The sequence below is a fragment of the Geotrypetes seraphini genome, chromosome 10 (genome assembly GCF_902459505.1).
Source record: "Geotrypetes seraphini chromosome 10, aGeoSer1.1, whole genome shotgun sequence".
Lineage (NCBI taxonomy): Eukaryota > Metazoa > Chordata > Amphibia > Gymnophiona > Dermophiidae > Geotrypetes > Geotrypetes seraphini.
Window position 1 is genome coordinate 46,009,779 of NC_047093.1, and position 21,130 is coordinate 46,030,908.

The following is a 21,130-nucleotide window of genomic DNA, read 5'->3' on the forward strand; positions in this document are numbered from 1 at the left end:
AAACATTGTTTATTGTCCCAATTTCATTGGTTTGTTTTTAAACTGTCTTTGTAAACGGCCTTGATACTGGTTTTTGTTAGTGCAGCACAACAAAATGCAACTATACAAATAATTTAGTGCATGAGGCAAGTCTCTATCATTTGAAAGGAAGCTCTGGAATGAGAAGGCATAGGATGAAGTTAAGAGGTGATAGGCTCAGGAGTAATCTAAGGAAATACTTTTTTTACAAAAAGGGTGGTAAGAAGTTGAGTGGACTGATGATAAAGAGGGTGTGTAAATCTTAGGGCTATGGGAGACATTTGAGCCTTGAGTGACATCGCTGAAGTCCATAAGAGATTTGAGAAGAAAGGAATGAATCCTGAATTATTGTTATATGTGATATGATATATTGGTTATATTTGGGATAGTAAAACTACTCCCTTAAGATGGATGGTAGCTTTAGGAAATGTGCATCTCCTCTCCCCCCTCACTTTGTCTCCTCTACCTTGGAAGATCCTGAGGGGCATCGAAAAGGTTGACAAGGACAGATTTTTCAATTTAAAAGAAACCACAAGAACAAGGGGACACTCGATGAAATTGAAGGGGGACAGGTTTAGAACAAACGCAAGGAAATTCTTTTTCACACAGAGGGTGGTGGACACATGGAACACCCTTCCGGAGGCCGTGATAGGAAATAGCACAGTAAAGGGTTTCAAGGAAGACTTGGATAGGTTCCTGGGGGACAAAGGGATTGAGGGGTACAGATAAGAGCAGTGGAAGGTTTAGAGATAAGTGTAGAGGTAGGTATAAAATTAGTCAGGGACCGCTGCTCAGGCAATATGCCTGATGGGCCGCCGCATGAGCGGACCGCTGGGCGGGATGGACCGCTGGTCTGCCCCGGCGGAGGCGACTACTTATGTTCTTATGTTCTTAAGTGATGGTGTTATATAGGGGCCCCATCTCAAATTTTCCATGCAAAGTCCATTCAATTCTGGCTATGCTACTGGAAAGGAGGCAATTTTCTGTTATGGATTGGGAACTGATTAAAAGATTTTAAAAAACAACAACAGAGGATAGGGTTAAACAGAGACTTTTCTCAATGGAAGAAAAGTGAATAGTGGAATGCCAAAGGATTCTGTACTGGACAAGTGTTTCCCAACATTCTTATAAATAATCTAGAAATAGGGATGACAAGCGAGGTGATCAAATTTGAGGTGTCTCAAATCTATTCAAAGTTATTAAATTGCATGTGGATTCTGAGAAACTGCAGAAGGACATTGCAAGACTGGAAGACTGGGGGTCTAAATGGCAAATTAAATTTTCATCCATTAAGTGACACAAGATTAGAAATGATTGTTTAGCCACATCTTCATTATCATTACATTTGGTATATTGTCCCCCCCCAAGAGAGTTAAGAACATAAGAATTGACGCTGCTGGGTCAGACCAGTGGTCCATTGTGCCCAGCAGTCTGCTCATGCGGCGGCCCTTAGGTCAAAGACCAGTGCCCTAACTGAGACTAGCCTTACCTGCATACGTTCTGGTTGAGCAGGAACTTGGCTAACTTTGCCTTGAATCCCTGGAGGGTGTTTTCCCCTATAACAGCCTCCAGAAGAGCATTCCAGTTTTCTACCACTCTCTGGATGAAGAAGAACTTCCTTATGTTTGTACGGAATCTATCCCATTTTAACTTTAGAGAGTGACCTCTCGTTCTCTCTACCTTGGAGAGGGTAAACAACCTGTCTTTATCTACTAAGTCTATTCCCTTCAGTATCTTGAATGTTTTGATCATGTCCCGTCTCAGTCTCCTCTTTTCAAGGGAGACGAGTTCCAGTTTCTCTAATCTTTCACTGTATGGCAACTCCTCCAGACCCTTAACCATTTTAGTCACTCTTCTCTGGACTCTTTCGAGTAGTACTGTGTCCTTCTTCATGTACAGTGACCAGTGCTGGATGTAGTATTCCAGGTGAGGGCGTACCATGGCCTGGTACAGCGGCATGATAACCTTCTCCGATCTATTCGTGATCCCCTTCTTTATTATTCCTAGCATTCTGTTCACCCTTTCTCACGCCACTGCGCATTGTGCGGATGGCTTCATTGACTTGTCGACCAGTACTCCCAAGTCCCTTTCTTGGGGGGTCTCTCCAAATACTGCACCAGACATCCTGTTTTTGTGTATAAGATTTTTGATACCGACATGCATCACCTTACACTTAAACACGTTAAAACTCATTTGCCATGTCGCAGCCCATTTCTTGAGCATGTTTATGTCCCATTACAGATCTTCGCAATCCTCCTGTGTCTTCACTACTCTGAATAACTTCGTATCGTCTGCAAATTTAATCACCTCACTCGTAGTACCAATTTCCAGGTCATTTATAAATATGTGAAGAACATGGGTCCAAGCACTGAACTCCACTCGTGATGCTTTTCCAGTCCGAATATTGTCCATTTACCCCCACTCTCTCTTTTCTATCCGCCAGCCAGTTTTTAATCCACGTATTTCACCCTCGATTCCATGACTTGCAATTTTTTTGAAGTAGTTGTTCATGCAGAACCTTGTCGAATGCCTTCTGAAAATCTAGATATACGATGTTGATCGGGTCACCCTTGTCTATCTGCCTGTTTACTCCCTCAAAGAAGTGCAGCAAGTTCATCAAGCAAGATCTTCCTTTGCTGAAGCCGTGCTGGCTGGTCCTCATCAGATTGTGTCTGTCAAGGTGATCAATGATGCGGTCCTTTATCAGCGCCTCTACCATCTTTCCTGGTACTGAGGTCAGACTCACCGGTCTGTAGTTTCCCGGATCTCCCCTTGAATCTTTCTTGAAGATCGGCATAACATTCACCACTTTCCAGTCTTCCGGAATCCTTCCTGATTTCATCGACTATTAGTTGAAGCAGTTCAGCTATAGCCCTTTTCAGTTCCTTGATTACCCTCGGATGGATGCCATCCGGTCTCAGGGATTTATCATTTTTAAGCCTATCAATCTGCTTGCATACCTCTTCTAGACTGACCGTCAACCCTGTCAGTTTCCCATCTTTGTTTCCTGCCTATAGTCTGTCGGCTTCCAGTATGTTGTGTACCGTATTTTCACGCATATAACGCGCGCGTTATACGCGTTTTTACCTACCGCGCATACCCCTCGCGTGTTATATGCGTGAGCGCGGTATACAAAAGTTTTAAAACATAGTTCCCACCCCGCCCGACGCCCGATTCACCCCCCCCAGCAGGACCGCTCGCACCCCCACCCCGAATGACTGCTCGCACGCGCTCCCACCCGCACCCGCATCCACGATCGGAGCAAGAGGGAGCCCAAGCCCTCTTGCCCGGCCGACTCCCCGACGTCCGATACATCCCCCCCCCGGCAGGACCACTCGCACCCCCACCCCGAAGGACCGCCGACTTCCCGACAATATCGGGCCAGAAGGGAGCCCAAACCCTCCTGGCCACGGCGACCCCCTAACCCCACCCCGCACTACATTACGGGCAGGAGGGATCCCAGGCCCTCCTGCCCTCGACGCAAACCCCCCTCCCCCCCGACGACCGCCCCCCCAAGAACCTCCGACCGCCCCCCCAGCCGACCCGCGACCCCCCTGGCGACCCCCACGACCCCCCCACCCCCCTTCCCCGTACCTTTGGTAGTTGGCCGGACAGACGGGAGCCAAACCCGCCTGTCCGGCAGGCAGCCAACGAAGGAATGAGGCCGGATTGGCCCATCCATCCTAAAGCTCCGCCTACTGGTGGGGCCTAAGGCGCGTGGGCCAATCAGAATAGGCCCTGGAGCCTTAGGTCCCACCTGGGGGCGCGGCCTGAGGCACATGGGCCCAACCCGACCATGTGCCTCAGGCCGCGCCCCCAGGTGGGACCTAAGGCTCCAGGGCCTATTCTGATTGGCCCACGCGCCTTAGGCCCCACCAGTAGGCGGAGCTTTAGGATGGATGGGCCAATCTGGCCTCATTCCTTCGTTGGCTGCCTGCCGGACAGGCGGGTTTGGCTCCCGTCTGTCCGGCCAACTACCAAAGGTACGGGGAAGGGGGGTGGGGGGGTTGTGGGGGTCGCCAGGGGGGTCGCGGGTCGGCTGGGGGGGCGGTCGGAGGTTCTTGGGGGGGGCGGTCGTTGGGGGGGAGGGGGGTTTGCGTCGAGGGCAGGAGGGCCTGGGATCCCTCCTGCCCGTAATGTAGTGCGGGGTGGGGTTAGGGGGTCGCCGTGGCCAGGAGGATTTGGGCTCCCTCCTGGCCCAATATTGTTGGGGAGTCGGCGGTCCTTCGGGGGGAGAGATGTATCGGACGTCGGGGGGGGGGCATCAGGCTTTCAGGATGGGGACAGACCTTCAAGGGGGGACAGTGCACGGAAGTCAGGGGGGGTGAACGGAGAGTCGGGACAGCGCACGGAAAGTCAGGGCGGGCGAAAGGAGCGTCGGGCAGCATGCGCGGTATACCCGTGAGCGCGGTATACCAAAGTTTTTGTACATATCATCGTGATTTCTGCGCGCTATACCCGTGTGCGCGTTTTATATGGGTGCGCGTTATTTGCGTGAAAATACGGTATATCCTCTTCAGTAAATAAAGACGCAAAAAATGTGTTCAGTTTTTTGGCGATGGCTTTGTCCTCCTTTAGCACTCCCTTTATTCCATGGTCATCCAATGGCCCCACCGCTTCCTTAACGGGTCATTTCCCATTAATATATCAAAAGAATGGCTTGAAGTTTTTTGCCTACTTGGCTATTTTTTCCTCGTAGTCTCTTTTGGCCCCCCTTACCGCCTTATGGCACCTGCTTTTATGTTGTTTATGCTTTTTCCAGTTTTTGTCCATTTTTGACCTTTTCCATTCCTTAAACTAAGTCTTCTTGTCTCTGATTGCTTCCTTCACCGCTACAGTGAGCCATGCCAGTTTCTTGTTCTTTTTCCTCTTGGATCCCTTGTTTATACGCAGTATATATAGATTTTGCGCCTCGGTCACTGTGTCCTTAAAAAGGGACCAAGCTTGCTCTAGCATTTTTACAGTGCTTATCCTCTTCTTAATCTTCTTCCCCACCATGAGTCTCATCCCTTTGTAATTCCCTTTTCGGAAGTTCAGAACATAAGAATAGCCTTACTAGTCAGACCAATGATCCATCAAGTCTAATAGCCCGTTCTCACGGTGGCCAATCCAGGTCACTAGTACCTAGCCAAAACCCAAAGAGTAGCAACATTCCATGCTACCGATCCAGGGCAAGCAGAGGCTTCCCCCATGTCTTCATAACAGAATGAACTTTTCCTCCAGAAATTTGCCCAAACCTTTCTTAAAACCAGATACACTATCCAATTTTATCACAACCTCTGGCAACATGTTCCGGAACTTAACTATTCTCTGAGTGAAAAAATATTTCCTCCTATTGGTTTTAAAAGTATTTCCCTGCAATTTCATTGCATATCCCCAAGTCTTTGTCATTTTTGACAGAGTGAAAATTGATCCACTTGTACCCATTCTACTCCACTCAGGATTTTGTAGACTTCAGTCATATCTCACCTCAGCTGAAGAGCCCTAACCTTTTTGTCTTTCCTCATATGAGAGGAGTTCCATCCCCTTTATCATCTTGGTTGCTCTTCTTTGAACCTTTTCTAGTGCCGCTATATCTTTCTTGAGATAAGGAGACCAGAATTGAACGCAATACTCCAGGTGAGGTCGCATCATGGAGCAATATAGAGGCATTATAATATCTTTAGTCTTGTTAACCTTCCCTTTTTGAATAATTTCTAGCATCTTGTTTGCTTTTTTGGCTTCCGCCACCACACTAAAATATTGCTTTCATTAAGAATTGTTCTTAATAATGTTATTGTTCTTGAAATTTTAATATTCATGTAAATCAGGATGCTATCTCTCCTGCCTATGCTGACTTTTTTTTAGGAACTATCAACACCTTAGGTTTGGTGCAATATATTAATCAGTCTACTCACGTGGATGTTAATATTTTGGATCTGATTTTTGTTGGGGGGGAAAAAAAAAATCAGCAAAATGGTTTTATATCACCTATCACTTTTGAAACTATTCTTTGGATTGACCATTTTGGTGTTAGTCTTGTTGTTATTATAAAGGGATCAGTATTGTGACAACCTAAAAAGAACTTAATATTTCACTGAAGGGATCTTGTGATGTTCAGTCTCTTAAAGATGTCTGGCTTCATTTTTTTGCAATCAATACAGTTTGATAACCGTGAAACTACGCTTGACAAATGGAATGGTTCGTTGACACATTCATTGGATCAAGTAGTTCCACTGAAAAACTAAAGGCAAAAAAGTTAAGTACTACTTCATGGTTTAATTCTGATTTACAGCAGAAGAGAACTGTATGTGCTGCAGAATGTTCTTGGAGAAAATTGGGGCTTGAGGAGGATTTGTTAACTGTTATATCTTTATTGAAACAATATAAATATCAAGGCTCTTCAGCTTGGAGAAGAAACAGATCGAGGGGGAATATGACAGAGGTCAACAAAATCCTGAGTGGAATGCAATGAGTAATTGCAAATTGATTGTTTAGGCTTTCAAAATGTACAAAAACTAGGGAACACACCAGAAGTTATATAGTAGTAGATTTAAAGCAGATGGGAAAAATATTTTTTTTTCATTCAAGCTTTTCAGAACTCGTCGCCAGACAATGTGGTTAAAGCAGGTAGTGAACCTGGATTTTTAAAAAACGTTTGGACAAATTCCTGGATTGATTATACAAATAGAGGGGCATAATAAAAAAAAGTCTAAGTCCCCTTTTGGCCTAAGGCCCTAAACGCTGAAAGTAGCAGCAGGGAAAATGTCCATTCTCAAAAAAAAAACCCCATCCAAAATGAGGGTTTTTTTTTTTTTTTTTAGAATGGCCTACCTCTACGTTCAGCTGTTTAAATGCCCAGACCACCACTTTGTCTAAACTTACAACACATTATCAACCAAAAAATAGCCTAAGTTCCAAACGCCCAAAACAAGACCTTTTAGGCGAAGGAGGGGCCAGTCCTTCACCTAAAAGCTGAATTCTATAACCGGCATCTGTCAAAAACAACACCGGTTATAGAATACACCCCCCCCCCTGCAACAATCGCAGCAGGATGCCACGATCGCCCCTCCACCCTGGGCTCTTCAAACTCTTATAAAACATGAATCCATAATCATGCTCATATCCACTTGATCACAGGTATTCAATCTCAGCCAACAATACACTCTAATAGTTTTCCAACATCATTGGCTCCCTATCCAGTTCAAAATCCTGGCCTTGGCTCACAAAGCTTTTTATGATGGTATTCCACTCTATCTATCTTCTTTGATCATTCCCTATATTTCGTACTGGGTGCCCCATTCTATTAGCAAAACATTGTCTACAAATTCCCCCTGTGTCACACACACACTTAGAAACTACACAGCATTTCTTCTATGTTGTCTCCTCCTTTTGAAATGTTACTCCATTCAGAACTAAGCTGTTCTCTTAAAACTTATTTATTTTGATATGTTTTGGTGAATAAGGGCCCAGATGCATTAAAGTCAGTGATCGTCTAATGACTGTCGCTAAACTGGTTTTGACTGGTTTGGTGACGATCGGATTTGCTGACCCAATGTACAAAATGGCTCACCGTGTGGTTTTGTACACGATCACTCATTCTCCGATCTGGCCATGCAAATAAGGTCATTAATATTGAAATGCCATGTAAACTAGCAGAGCGACTGATGCTCTAACATGGCTTCCCAATGCACAGCTTACCTGTCCTACCCATAGTTCAGCCCTGAAATTAATATAACAAACCATACCTTTTTTTAATGGGCACAGATGCTGTGCATGTGTTGCACAAGCACAATATCTGCCCCATAAAAAAAAAATGTGAGCTGAGCAGCACCCTTCTCCTGATGACGAGCTGCCACCTTCCCATGATAACCATGGATCCCCAACCACCCCCCCCCCCCCCCCCGATGATGACAGCCATCCCCATGACAGTGACGCATCCAGAGAGATAGGAGGGATACCCACTCCTTCCTGGCACCATGAAAAACCCCCATGCCAGCCAAAATTGGCAGGAGTGATGCTCATTCCTTCCTGCCACTAGATGTCCCCCCAATGCCAAGAACCACAAACTGTCTCCTCCCCTTCTCTGCTTTCCGTCATTGAAAAAAAAAAAAAATAGCAGCAGCAGGGATGTCCACTCCCTCCTGCCACAGGATGTCCCCACGCCACTCCCACACACCCCTGAACCTCTCCAGTACCTTGTAATGTGATGACAGTAGGAGAGATGCCCAATCCCTCCTGCTCCACAGGCCGCCACTGCAAAATGGTGGACCTTCCCCTTCCCAGTGCATCCTGCGATTTTCAGAGAGAGTCCTAATACCCCGTTTGGCTCAGACACCTAAGCCCTTGCTCCTGGGAGGGCCTTAGGTGTCAGAGACAATCGGGGCCTTAGGCTCCTCCCTCAGTATCCCAGGATATACCAGGAAGGAAAAGGCCCACCATTTCTCGAGAGACTACGGGAACTCACTGCAGCCATTTCCTATTGGCGATCTGCACAGGACAGGAGCGTAGGAAGATCGCTCCTGCCCCAAAAGCCCGCTAGACCACCAGGTAAGGCCGGGATGCTGGGGGAAGGCAGGAGGGAGGTGGGGGTGGGTCAGAGCCGGACCAGAAGATATTCGCGGTATTTCACCATTCGCGGTCCGGCTCTGCCCCTATCCCCCATGAATCCGGAGGGAGAAGTGTAGTATCTTTGAAAGCTGTCTGGTGCCGGTGAGAGGGCAGGGCCGGAGTAAGAGAGGAGGAGAAGGGGGGAGTGCTAATTACAGTACTCACCCGATATTCGTGGGTTTTTTTAACATTTGTGGTCACTCTGAGAATGTAACCCCTGCGAATATAGGGAGTACTATACAGATAAAAAGTACTTGGACTAATAATCCTTTGGACAGTGAACATTTAAAGGATGAACCTCTTATTTACTCCAATTTATCTTATATCCTGAAAATTTCCCAAATCTATCAATCAGCTCAAGTAAAGCCATCTTTTCTTGATCATGACGGGAATAGCTATCCAAATGGTCACACATAACTGCAACAGAATAAGTTACACATTTTGGTGGGCAAATATGTGTACCACATATAAATATGAGAGAATGAATGAGGAATGTATGGGGTTTAGTAGTTCATTTAATAAAGTGTGAAGTCCATTGACTACATTTGTTTCCTCGCAATAAGGATCATGTATCTCTCCTTTTTCTTAAATTTCCTTACACATCCAGGGTGGGTGGGTGGGGTGAGGGAAATATATTTTGAGGAATAAAATTACTTAATTATAATATTGTAATCACATCATATGTCTTATTGTATTAATAATTGGGAGGAGGGTGGGAGAAAATGGTTGTTTTATATATTACTTGTGTAGTTACGTAATAGTGCGTTTTATGCAGTATTTTATGTTGAATTAATTGTATTGCACTGTCAAAGTTTGAAAATCAATAAAGATTTTTTTTTTTTTTAAAGTACTTGGACTAGTAAAGAGACATGGTGAATTTTTACTCGAATGACATGGTTCTGTGTCACCTCTGAAATCCTTGTAAGTATCAAGTAATAGATATTCTTTGATAATAATAAGATTTGTTTTAATTATGTTGAATAAGCAATGTTTTAAGTTTTTCAATTTTTTATTCTTTTGCCTTATTCCGAGAATATTTATAAATACTGTGTGCCTTTAAGCTCTATTTAGCTTTTATAATTGTACATTATCACGCTTATGCTGATTTACTGATTTTTGTTATTAGCTCTTCATCTGTTTATATCCTGCACTGGGCAGCTTATTCTCAAATAGTCATCAAAAAATTAATAAAGTAAACAGAGAGCATTAAGGTTTTTGTTAAAGGTAAAAATGAAAGAAGGGAGACAGCATGAAAAATATACTTACATATGGCACATTGCATCCTCAAACAAGACCAAATTCATTGCAGCATTGACCTCATTGTGGTTGTCCAAGGTTTCCCCAAGGATCTTGCTAAGTGACTCCCAATTCTGCACAGGCATATATTTAGGCTCACCAACTCCATCAGCAAAGTGGCAATACATGTTCATCTTCTGGATCTGTTCTAAGGTCTCCTCAATATCCTAATAGCAAAAACAGCAAATTTCATGAGACATCAGCGCCAGCCTCCCCGTTAAGGCTCTGATATCAGTGCTTAACTTTAGGCATAGTAAACCTTGGCATTAATTGCGGACGCCTAAATGTTAGGATGCTAAGCCCTGCCTAAGAACGCTTATACAACACTAAGAATGATTCTATAATGGGCACTTAAGGTTTATATAATCGGTGCTGATATAGTTACCTAACTTTAGGCAGCCTTTATAGAATCAGAGTCTACATGGATAATTTCAAATGCCATAATAGTCCTTCTACTCAAGAGTATCAGTGGGAGAAACAAGTTATGAATCCAGGCTTTTTTAGTTCTTAGCATGCTGTTCCAACTCGGTGGCTGAGCCAAGGCTATAGAATACAATGTAGGGTTCATTGAGGTTGTGTTCCTTCCTTGCAACTTCATTTCATGCCCTAGGATAATTCTTGGGTGCCCCATCACTAATCTAAGTTATAGAAATAAAAAGTAATACGTACATCATAGAATTTTTTCACCATTTCCATCTGCATTTTATCAAATGTGTCAAAGTCTTTTTCATCAACCATTTTGTCTCGATATACACGGTTTGACTCATGAAGATATAGCTTCATAAGATCTTGAGGTGTCTTCAGACAGTCAAGGGTTGAGAAGAGAATACCCTATAAGAAAGCACATTGAGCACATGGTTACACTACAAATAGAAGGCCCTTGATCCTGGGCAAATCACAGCATGCTTCCATTCAACAATGTTTTCACCCAACCTGAAAAAAAAATTTCTCCTGACACCAGAAACATATGTGCATTTTTTTTCTTATGAATACAATGTTGTTCAAGTGTAAATATGAAATATGCATTCAGTGAACCTTTTATAAAATGCTCAGGAAATTGTGCACATCCTGAATTTAGAGCAAAGAGAAACCCAACAAGTCTGCAGTAATTGTCGAGCAACAAGAACCAAAGGAGACTGCAGAAATTTTGTACAAAATGTCATAGTCAAATCTCATTGTATTTCACAACAGGACCCCTGAGGAAGAAGTGTTTTTCGAAGCACGGATCATGTCGGGTCCAGGTCTCAAACCTAAAGTGAACCATTTTTTGGACAACAACGCTTTATTGACTTTCATAAAAGACTCGGGGCTTGTTTTACAAAGTCACGCTAGTGGCTGCAGCGCAGTAACGGCCCCGAAGCCCGTAGAGATTTAAAGGACTTCGGGGCTGTTGCCGCACGGCTTTGTAAAACAGGCCCTTGGCATTTTGTACATCATTTCTGCACATCCTGAATTTGACAACTCAGCTTCTAGTTAGAGGAGCTAAGCAAATATACCTCTGAATGGAGGGAGAGAGATGGCAGCCATTTTTAATCAGGCCAACAGGCAAGTGGGAGAGGAAATGGCCACAGAACAGCTTTTTCCTTTATTTTGTATGAACAAGCACATAAATCACAAATGCAATGTATCCTGCCTTCACAAAAATAATGCACAAGCTTCGGTTCGGGCATTGCATTATCTTTCCCAACAAAAATCCTCCCATACCCCACATGCTAATCATAGAACTTCTACATTCAACCAAACTCTCTCTCCAAATTGTCCACGCACTCTCCAGTTAGCATTGAGCTGCTCTGTAAGGATGTTCAGCGGTATTATCTGGATAGGGCTGCTGAATATTTGCAGACTCCTGGTCAGTGCACATATTCATACGACTTCTTGGAGTTATCTGGATATTTGTGTTTAGATACCCAGCTCTATCTGGGTAATTTTCAACTGGCAGCACAGTAATTACCTGCCACCAGCACTGATCCTGGATATTCAATGATGAGCCATTTCCTGCGAGCGGCATTGATTATACGTGGTTTTGTTGGCCAGCTAGCGCACGCCTGGTTTTGCTGAAATTCAGCACTAATCAGACATTGGCTAGCGCTTACAGATAGGACAGCTATTTATGTGGTCCTAGCTATGTACTAACCTTGCCCAGTCAATGCTGAATATTGGAGCATAACTTTGATTATTACTATTATTTCTAGAGCACTATTAGGCGTGTGCATCACTGTGTAGAGTCATGAAGGAGTCGGTACTTGTTCGAAAGACTTTACAATCTCAACAGACAAAGACAGATAAACAGGATACCAGGGTGGGGGGATACAGTTAGGCGGGATGGTTAAACTGCAGGCTAGGGTGGTGAGCAGTGAGGAGTAAGGTTATGAATTGAAGGCTTTTTCAAAAAACTTTTGACCTGCCCTCAAAATGCCCCTGAGATAGCTAGCTAGTGATTAGTGAATATTCAGTGGACATAACTGATTATCTCATGAAGAATATTTGAGGATAGCTGTTTTTTTCTCTAATTAAGCTGGTCATTGGCCATTACCAACCGGCAATGGCGTAGTAAGTAGGGGGTGAACTGCTCCGGGCACTGTCTTGGTGGGGATACTGGCACCTTTCCGCCCCTCCATGCAACAATCAAGTCCTCCCTTCCCCACTTCCTGTACCTCTTTAAGATTTTCACCAGTGCGAGCAACTACTCTAGCCCGCTGCTCACGCCGGCCTGGCTCCCTCTGAAATCTGATGTCAGAGGGAAAGCCAGTGCAAGCAGCAGGCTGGAGAAGTTGCTCGTACTGTCAAAGATTTTAAGAGGTACAGGAGGGGGAAGGGAAGACACAAGTATGGTGCAAAAGGATCGGGGGCAGAGAGGAGGGCATGGGGGATTGGTGTGGAAGGAGCGGGGGGGGGGGGGTAGAGAGGAGGGCATGGGAGTGGGGCACCTCCTACCCTCACTACACCACTGCCTGCTGGTTAAATCATTTTGAATATCAGGCGGTATTTGTTTAGTAGCTGAATATCGCTACTATTCATATAAATTTTTATGCTCATACTTGCTCTACTCCAAACTAGAGAGTTGCACAGGAACAAAAATCCCACCCATCCCCATCAGGATCCTCTCCGTCCCCACCCGTCCCCATCAGGATCCTCTCCGTCCCCACCCGTTCCCACAAGGAATTATCTCCATCCCCGCCCGTCCCCATAAAAAGCAACAATTACTTCTGACAGGATCATCAATTCCACAGTTTCTTTTGTGTTTGCGCTGCTGTTTTCCTTGTGGAATCTCTTTGGTGGAACCCTTTTTTTGTTTTCTGTTCAGGTAATTAACTTAAAAACCCCCTCTTTTACTAAGGCTGACATGTCAATTATATTATATGGACAAACCCTGCTTCCAAAGCCTTCCATCCCCGTGGGAGTCCCGTTGGCTAGAGGGGGGTCCCCGTGGGAGTCCCGTGGGCCAGAGGGGGGTCCCCGTGGGAGTCCCGTGGGTTAGGGGGGATTCCCGCGATCCCCGTTCCCATGCAGACCTCTACTCCAAACCTAGTACACAAGTAGTATGAGGCTGTTTAGCAAGTTTAGATGTTTCAACATTACCAGAAGCGGCAGACCGGGGGCGGGGGGAGGTTGAATCAGGCGCTGGAGGGAGGGAAGGAGGGAGGCTTGCTTTGGCGCGGCAGGGAGGGAGGAGAAGCAATCGCCTGTCCCGTTGTCCCCGCGCACAGTACAATGGGACAGGGGATCTAAAAACGGGACAGTCCTGTTCAAAACAGGACGTATGGTCACCTTAGGTTTCTACCATGGCCTGGAGTGCTAAATGCTCCGACACTGCTTTGATGCTCATAGAAATTCTATGAGTATCAGAGCATTTAGTGCTCCCGGACATGGTAGAAACCTCTACTGTGGCTTAGTAAAAGAGGGGTATATTATTTGAGGAAGAGTGTGGATACATGAACAACCTCAAAATGGTGGTGGTGGAGAGGAGGATGGTAAAAAAATGGGACAAGCACAGAGGATCTCTGAAGGGATTGTAAAGCTTAGTAATTGATATAGATGTGCAGACTGTAGGCTGTATGGTCTCTATCTGCTATCATTTTCCATATTTCTATTTGTAAGGGCTCCCAATGCCCAGTGAGTCAAATCTGTTATTGTGAATCCTATTTTGTGGCTTCCCCTATTTCAGAAAGTGCTCTGCCTACATTTTGGGGATCCCCTTGCAGTCTGTGCAACCTTTATAGAATTGTCCCTTAAATATTTTGATTATTGACCCTATTCTTTGAGTTCTCACATAAAGGGCAATTTATAAATTTACAGATCAAGAACTCCCCAGGGACATAATGGTTTCTACTGTACCTGAATGTATAGCACTACAATAGCTTTCAGGCTTGTAGATGCTATATTAACAGAAAAATAAATAAATAAAAATATAAATTTGGTATCTACTCAGAGGCTAACAAATAAAGACATTCTAAAGCTGTGCACGGATGAAATTAGTGATAAAATATACCACAGAGAAGAAGTAAGTTAATGAGATGTAAACTTCAAGCTAGTAGCTTAGCCAGTAGGCCAATTTAGGTGACCAAAGTTGGTGGGCTCAAAATTTCATCTCCACCCCTCAACGATAAGAAATTTTTAAAATATTTCTCTGCCTCCCCTTCCCACCCCGACCAAAATAAATACCTGGGCTGGCAAGGATCCCCAAGTTCCACCAGCCAAAGGTTGCCTTCCCACCGAATTAAAACATATCTTGCACAGTGAGAAGCAGTGTCCTTGTGCTTCTGCTGGCCTCTGTACATGCTGTTTCATGCATCTGTGCTGTTTATAAACTGAGTGTGCACAATGAGGAGGAGCAGGGGAGCTGGTCGCTAGTAACTGGCAGAAGCTGCTCAGGGATGATGCCGCTTACTGTACAAGGTACAGGTTCTGTACAGGTATAGGTTCATTAGGGCGGGAAGGAGATCTTTGACGAGCAGTGCTAGGGGATCACTGCCAGCCACACTAATGGAATACAAATTTTCAATGGGCCCTAATCCACATAAGGCTAAGGCCACTACTTCAAGCATGTGGAACTTGTACAGTAATTGGAGGAAGTCTGTCAGGCAATTGAGTGCAACAGTTTTGCGGTAAGTAGACCTTCACTGTGCACGTCTGAAGAAAGCAAAACTGCCAACACACATCTAGAATGTAGTTCTGTGCATAAATATTAGCGTCACAAAAATTTCTTGCACATTAAATTTTTGCAAGGTTGATGTTTATGTATAGAACAATATTTCGGTTCATGTGCAGATCTGTGTTGGCACTTTCGTTTTAGTTTAAACACATGAACACAGGGCTATTATCTTCCATTCTGCTTTTTTTAAAGTTCCAGGCACTGATCTGTTTGAAAAAAATAAAAATAAGGCATTTAGATCTCCAAAACTGACATTAAATTCTATCAAGTAGCCTTTCTATACTACCCTGGGCCTGGCCATAATATTCTTACACTGTGCTTCCATTGAAATCCTAAGTTTATTTTTGTGCATTGTGGAGGAACACCTAATGGCCTCATTACCATTCATTTTAATATAGTGTATGACCATGTCCATTATGAAAGTTAATTGTTTCAGTGAACCCCTTCTGCAATATATGGCCAGTAAGGTGATTGCAGAAGGCTTATTAACTCCATGCTTCTTCTTCATGGTAGCTTTCTGCATCAGCCTCTTTAAGTTTGCTCTCTAAGGCAAGGACATGCTGTGTTTCTATGTCAGTGTCCTGCAAACTTTTCCGGCCGGCGGCACACTAAATACAGTGCCCTGGCTGAAAGGCACCCGGAAGTCAGCACGATGATGTCACGCACATGCATGACATCATCGCGTCAATGTCCACGCATGCGCAGAGGCCCGTCTTGCTGTGACCCTGCCATTACAGGGATCCGGGAGGTGCAGGGAGAAGAGAGACGCTGGCCAGGAGGAGAGTCGTTCACGCCAGCTGACTTTCTACAGGGCGTGCCTCTCGCTACAAGAGGCACATCCTGTAGGCAGGTAGCCGGCATGGACGACTCTCCTACTCGCCAGTGTATCGCGGCACACCAGAAACATCAGAAGGTAAACTGGTGTGCCGCGGCACAGTTTACGATACACTGCTCCTTGTAAACAATTATAAAATATCCTGACTTGCAGCCTATAATTGAAAACCATCAGTACTCTGATAACTAGCATAAAACACTGTATCAGAAAAAGCACAGGGATTCACAATGTCACCATTCAAGGACAGTCAGCTTTGGCTTCATGGTTGTGAATAAATGAAAAAAAAAAGTCACGAGCCAGGTGCCTTCTGCCGCCCTGCTTTCTAACTTGTCAGCCCCATCTCCTGCAGCCCCAAACGCGCCTGCCTGCCTGCCCCAAACTCGAACCCCCCTGCCTGCCTGCCCCGATCTCTCCTGCCTGCTCACCCCGACTCTCCTGCTCTCTTCCGCCCTTCCCCACAATGCAAGCCCGTGGTTTTAAAGCGGGGCTGCATGTTGCAGTGCAGCGCCAGCTATAAACCCGCGGGCTCGCACTGAAGAAAAGGAGGGAAGAGGCTGCCACCACCGCCGCATAGGAGCAGGAGAGTCGGACCCCGAACATGCCTGCCCCAACTGCCTATGCAAGCCCGTGGTTTTAACCTGAAACGGGTTAAACCCACGGGCTCGCAAAAGTTTAAAGTAAAAAAAAAATGTCACGGCTTGGACGGGTCTGCGCATGCGCGCTCCGTGCAGGCAGATGGGGGCGTTCCTCCGATCACTTCCATCTGCATATTTTAGGTTAGTGAATTTGTCGGACCTGCCCGAATCGGACACGGATTGTTCCGATTCGGGCAGGTTAGTGAATCTAGCCCAAAGTCACTTAAGCTCTTCTTGATCAGATTTGAATCACAAGTTCATTCAAGAAAGATCTTCCTAATCATTTGAATTATCTTCTAGGCTATGGTGTGTGCTGACAGTGAAACTCAAATAATTATTATCATAATTGTTGTTTTTAATGCCTGATCACAATGTCGGCGTGTTTGAAGGTAGCAGCAATTACATCTGTCAATGCTGTCACCAGGAGCTGGATCATTCTGCTGTCTTTTCCTGCAAATGCCTCAGCAGTTGAAAAAGACCTGGAATTAAATGCAGGTGGTAACAAAGGGTGGAAGGCTAGCTCCCTGCTGCCACTGACTAGATAACATTTCATTAAAAGCTAACCTCGAGTGATAGTTTATTGGGAAGTCACTCAGACTTGACATAGAGATTGTGGAATATGTTAATTATTACAGTGAGAGACTTTTCCCCAGATCCTCATCACATGTCACAGTAAACACATTGGACATGTTTCAGCAGGTGGTCCCAGCTTCTGGCAGGTTCAAGGTGGCTACTGCAAAGGCTGAAAATATTGCTGTCAGGAGCAGCAAAAAGCATTCCATATGCATCGTACAGTGTGCTACAGATGGTTACTAATTCAGTCTCCCCAGCTGTAAAGAGTTCATGTCACCCTGAAGAATGTACATTTATTAACCCATAACACAAATGAACACTAACAGGAGTCAGAGGCAAGGCAATTGGAATCAACTGACACAGTGATAGAAAGTACCAAGGATCTTCCTGGCCCAGTTTCTGCACAAAGGTTGCTATATTACCTCAGTAGTGAGGATAGTATTTTTTTTTTTAAGATTCGGGTAGTATTGTGATTGTGTAAGCTTTTATCTGCAGAAAATGTTCAACATGTAATATACAATGTTTTGTTCTACAGTACCTCATTTGGATTATTGCAATGCCCTTTTCTGTGGACTTCCTTGCAGATGTGGACCGGAGTGATAATTGGACTTAGCACCAGACTGGGATTTATTTTGCACAATCTCCAATCTCTTAAACTTATTTGTATATTTTGATTTTATTCTTTTTATTTCTTTAATCTTTTTTACTATTATTATTTGAATTGTACCTTTCCCTCACAATTCTTGGAATTTTGTTATATCTTTTCTATTTTAATAATTGTTTACTCAGGTACTTTAGCTAGATTGTGAGCATTCGGGACAGATAGGAAAGTTCTAAGTACCTGTATTTTATTGTAAACCGCTAAGATCTGTAATATGCTTAAGTGGTATATAAAATGTTAATAAAACATAAACATAAAGAGATTAGGGCCTAAAATAGAACCCTGCGGAACACCAGATTTCATAGGATAAGAACGAGAGAATGTGGAGGAATAATTGACTGAATATGTGTGATTAGTCAGGCATGATCTGAACCATCGTAGAGTGTGACCATTGACCTGTATGTCTTCCAAACGGTGGAACAGTATATCATGCAAAGAGTACAGGAACCTTGACAATAGTAGTCCCTGGCATCTAGGATTTAATAGATGAACCTGCGGTCAGCGCAGCACCCGAAAGTGGTGTCCATAAGTGCTGCCATGACCACTTTGTAAAATTTCTTAAAAGTATGGCGGGTGGACTATGTAGCGTTATTGCCCAGGACTCCGCCCATGAAACCGCTACACTTCTAGTGGAGTGAGCTCTCAAAGATTTTGGTGGCTGTTTACCACAGCCAATGTACAAATCCATCCGGAGATAGGTACCTTAGAGCTAGGCTGTCTTTCTCCGCTTGCCAGTGTTTGTTAAAACAAAAAGATCCAAACGACGAAATTCATTCATCACTTCTAAGTAACAATGAACTCTCCAAACATACAGAAACTCCAACATCTTTTCTTTGAACCCATTGCCTGGAATGCTGGAAGCCATACTTCCTGATTAACATGGAAGGTCGACATTACCTTCGGAAAAAACAAGGGAACTGTATGAAGAGTAACCCTGGCCTCCTTAAGCTTGAGGAACGTCTCTCTGCATAAGAGCACCTGTAATTTTGAGACTCTTCATGCATGGAACAGTTTCCCAGAAGAGGTGGTGGAGACAGAGACTGTGTCTGAATCCAAAAGGGCCTGGGATAGGCACGTGGTATCTCTCGGAGAGAGAAAGAGATAATGGTTACGGCGGATGGGCAGACTAGATTGGCCATTTGGCCTCTATCTGCCATCATGTTTCTCTGTTTCTTCATGCCGATGTGATGGCCACTAGGAAAACTGTTTTTACAGTCAGATCCATCAGAGAAGCCTCCTGCAAAAGCTCATACAGGAGCCTTAGCAGGAGGCTAAGAAAATCCATGTTAAGGTTCCAAGCTGAAAAAGGCTGCCACATGGGAGGTTGCAGCCACAGCGCCTTCTCCAAGTATCTGGCTACATCTGGATGACAAGCTAAAGAAACTCTGTCCACTTGATAGATGTTTCTGTGTCTCATGTTAAAGTCTACCTGACTATACTATGATCCATTTATTCCTGGATTGTTTTATTCTTTGAGGCAATGGTGATAAATTGGTATGATTCTGTGGAGTGATGGAAGCTGCTTTAATTGCATCCAATTCCTGCTTAAGTTTACAGAGCTCCTCCTTAACACTAGAAAGCTAGAGACAGATGGGGCAGGCCCTAAGGCCCTGATTCTCCAAAGTGCGTCTCGATTTTAGGCAGCTGTAGGAGTCCTACAGCTGTCTAATCAGCCAATCGGGATGCACGTTTTTTAAAAAAATGCTCCCCAGGCAGGCCGTCTATATTGAAGGCGCCTCCGGGAGCCTAGGGAGGCCCGCAAGACGCCTAAGCTCGCCTAAGGGCCTTAGGCGAACCTAGGCAGCCCTACACGTCTCCCTAGTAGAGGAAGAGACGCTTAAAATGTAGGCCAGCAAAATGCTGGTCTACATTGTAAGTAGATGCGGCCGCTATACTTATGGCAGCAAGGGATCTCCCTGCTGCAATAAGTATAGCGGCCGCGGTCGCCTGTCCCATCGCCGACAGGAGGATGCCCAATCCTCCTGCCGGAACCACCCTGGAACTCCCATCCCCCCAAACTGGTAATCGCCGGCAGGAGGATACCCAATCCTCCTGCCGGAAAGCCCAATGACCCGACGACCCCTCCCTCCCCCAATCAGGCCTTAGGATTAGTGGGGATGGGCAAACCCGCTATGCCTAAGGCCTGATTGGTCCAGGCTTCTAGAGCCTGGGTCAATCAGGCCTTAGATTTAGCGGGGATGGGCCGGGAAAGGGCGGGTCCATCTCATTTCCACGAGGCGGGCCCGTCGGCTGGACGGCAGTAAGACCCGTCCAGCCAACAAACATGTAAAGGTTAGTTGGGGGAGGGAGGTTAGTTTTTTTTGGGGGGGGATCGTCGGGCTTTCCGGCAGGAGGATTGGGCATCCTCCTGTCGGCGATGGGACAGGCGGCCGCGACCGCAGCCGCTATATATATTGCAGCAGAGAGATCCCTTGCTGCCATAAGTATAGCGGCCACGTCTAATTTAACCTGATTCTCTAACCAGCGTCTGTACCAGAATTGGGGTTTAGTGTAGGACCGATTCTGTATAGGACACCTCTACTGGGCGTCCTATACAGAATCAGGGCCTAAATCTCCAGATGGTGTGCCTTGGAACTAAAGCATCACAAAGATTTCACTGAATAAAAGTCTTCCTGATTGGTTGGTATGAGAATTGGCTGTAAATTATTCTTGATTATTGGGTTGTCTATATATCAGTAGCAAACCCTGGGGTGGGTGGAACCAAAGCCCTTAATTCAGCAGAAAACCAAGCAGATAAGAAACAAGCTTCCTAAGAAAGTAAAGGAAGAGAGGTTATTTTATTATTTTTTTTACAAGCTGAAAGTAAAGTAGAAGATTGAAGGGAAAGGGAAAGTATTAGATTCTATGCTTAAAGCAACATCAAGGCTATACAATTCAGGATTACTTAGCTCTTACAGATTTGCAGTGCTATAAGCACATGTGCTCCCACCAAGGCTTTGTCCAGATGGACTCATCTTTATATGTTCCTATATAATGTATACTAAGGCCATGATCTTAAAGCTCCAACAACACGATATTAAATACCATGCTGAGAGCGATTGTATTTCGGGCAATTCTCAGTACAATAGCATGCAAATTATATGCATACTATTTGTGCAAAGCAACCTCAGTAAAACCCACCTTTTTGATATAGCTTTCAATCCTTAACCCTACTCCTCTGCCCTCCAACCCAGCCAGTTGATTAACCATTCTCTTTAACTGTATCCATGTCATCTTGTTTGTCTGTCTTGCCTGTTTAGATTGTAAGCTCTTTCAAGCGGGGACTGTTTTCTTACTCTTTGTGACTCTATACAGCACTGCGTGCGTCTGGTAGCACTATAGAAATAATTAATAGTAGTAGTAAAAGGGGT

General features: G+C 44.8%; 1 protein-coding gene across 2 annotated transcripts in view; it reads right to left on the reverse strand.

The window, feature by feature from the left end:
• DNAH9 (dynein axonemal heavy chain 9) overlaps positions 1 to 21,130 on the reverse strand; it is a 366,622-nt gene that overhangs the window by 206,269 nt on the left and 139,223 nt on the right. For both annotated transcript variants that reach the window (XM_033960210.1, XM_033960209.1), the window contains exons 42-43: positions 10,573 to 10,734; positions 9,874 to 10,070 (exon numbers count right to left, since the gene is read on the reverse strand). In XM_033960210.1, coding sequence (XP_033816101.1) covers positions 9,874 to 10,070; positions 10,573 to 10,734 — 359 coding nt within the window. The remainder of the gene's footprint in view (positions 1 to 9,873; positions 10,071 to 10,572; positions 10,735 to 21,130) is intronic.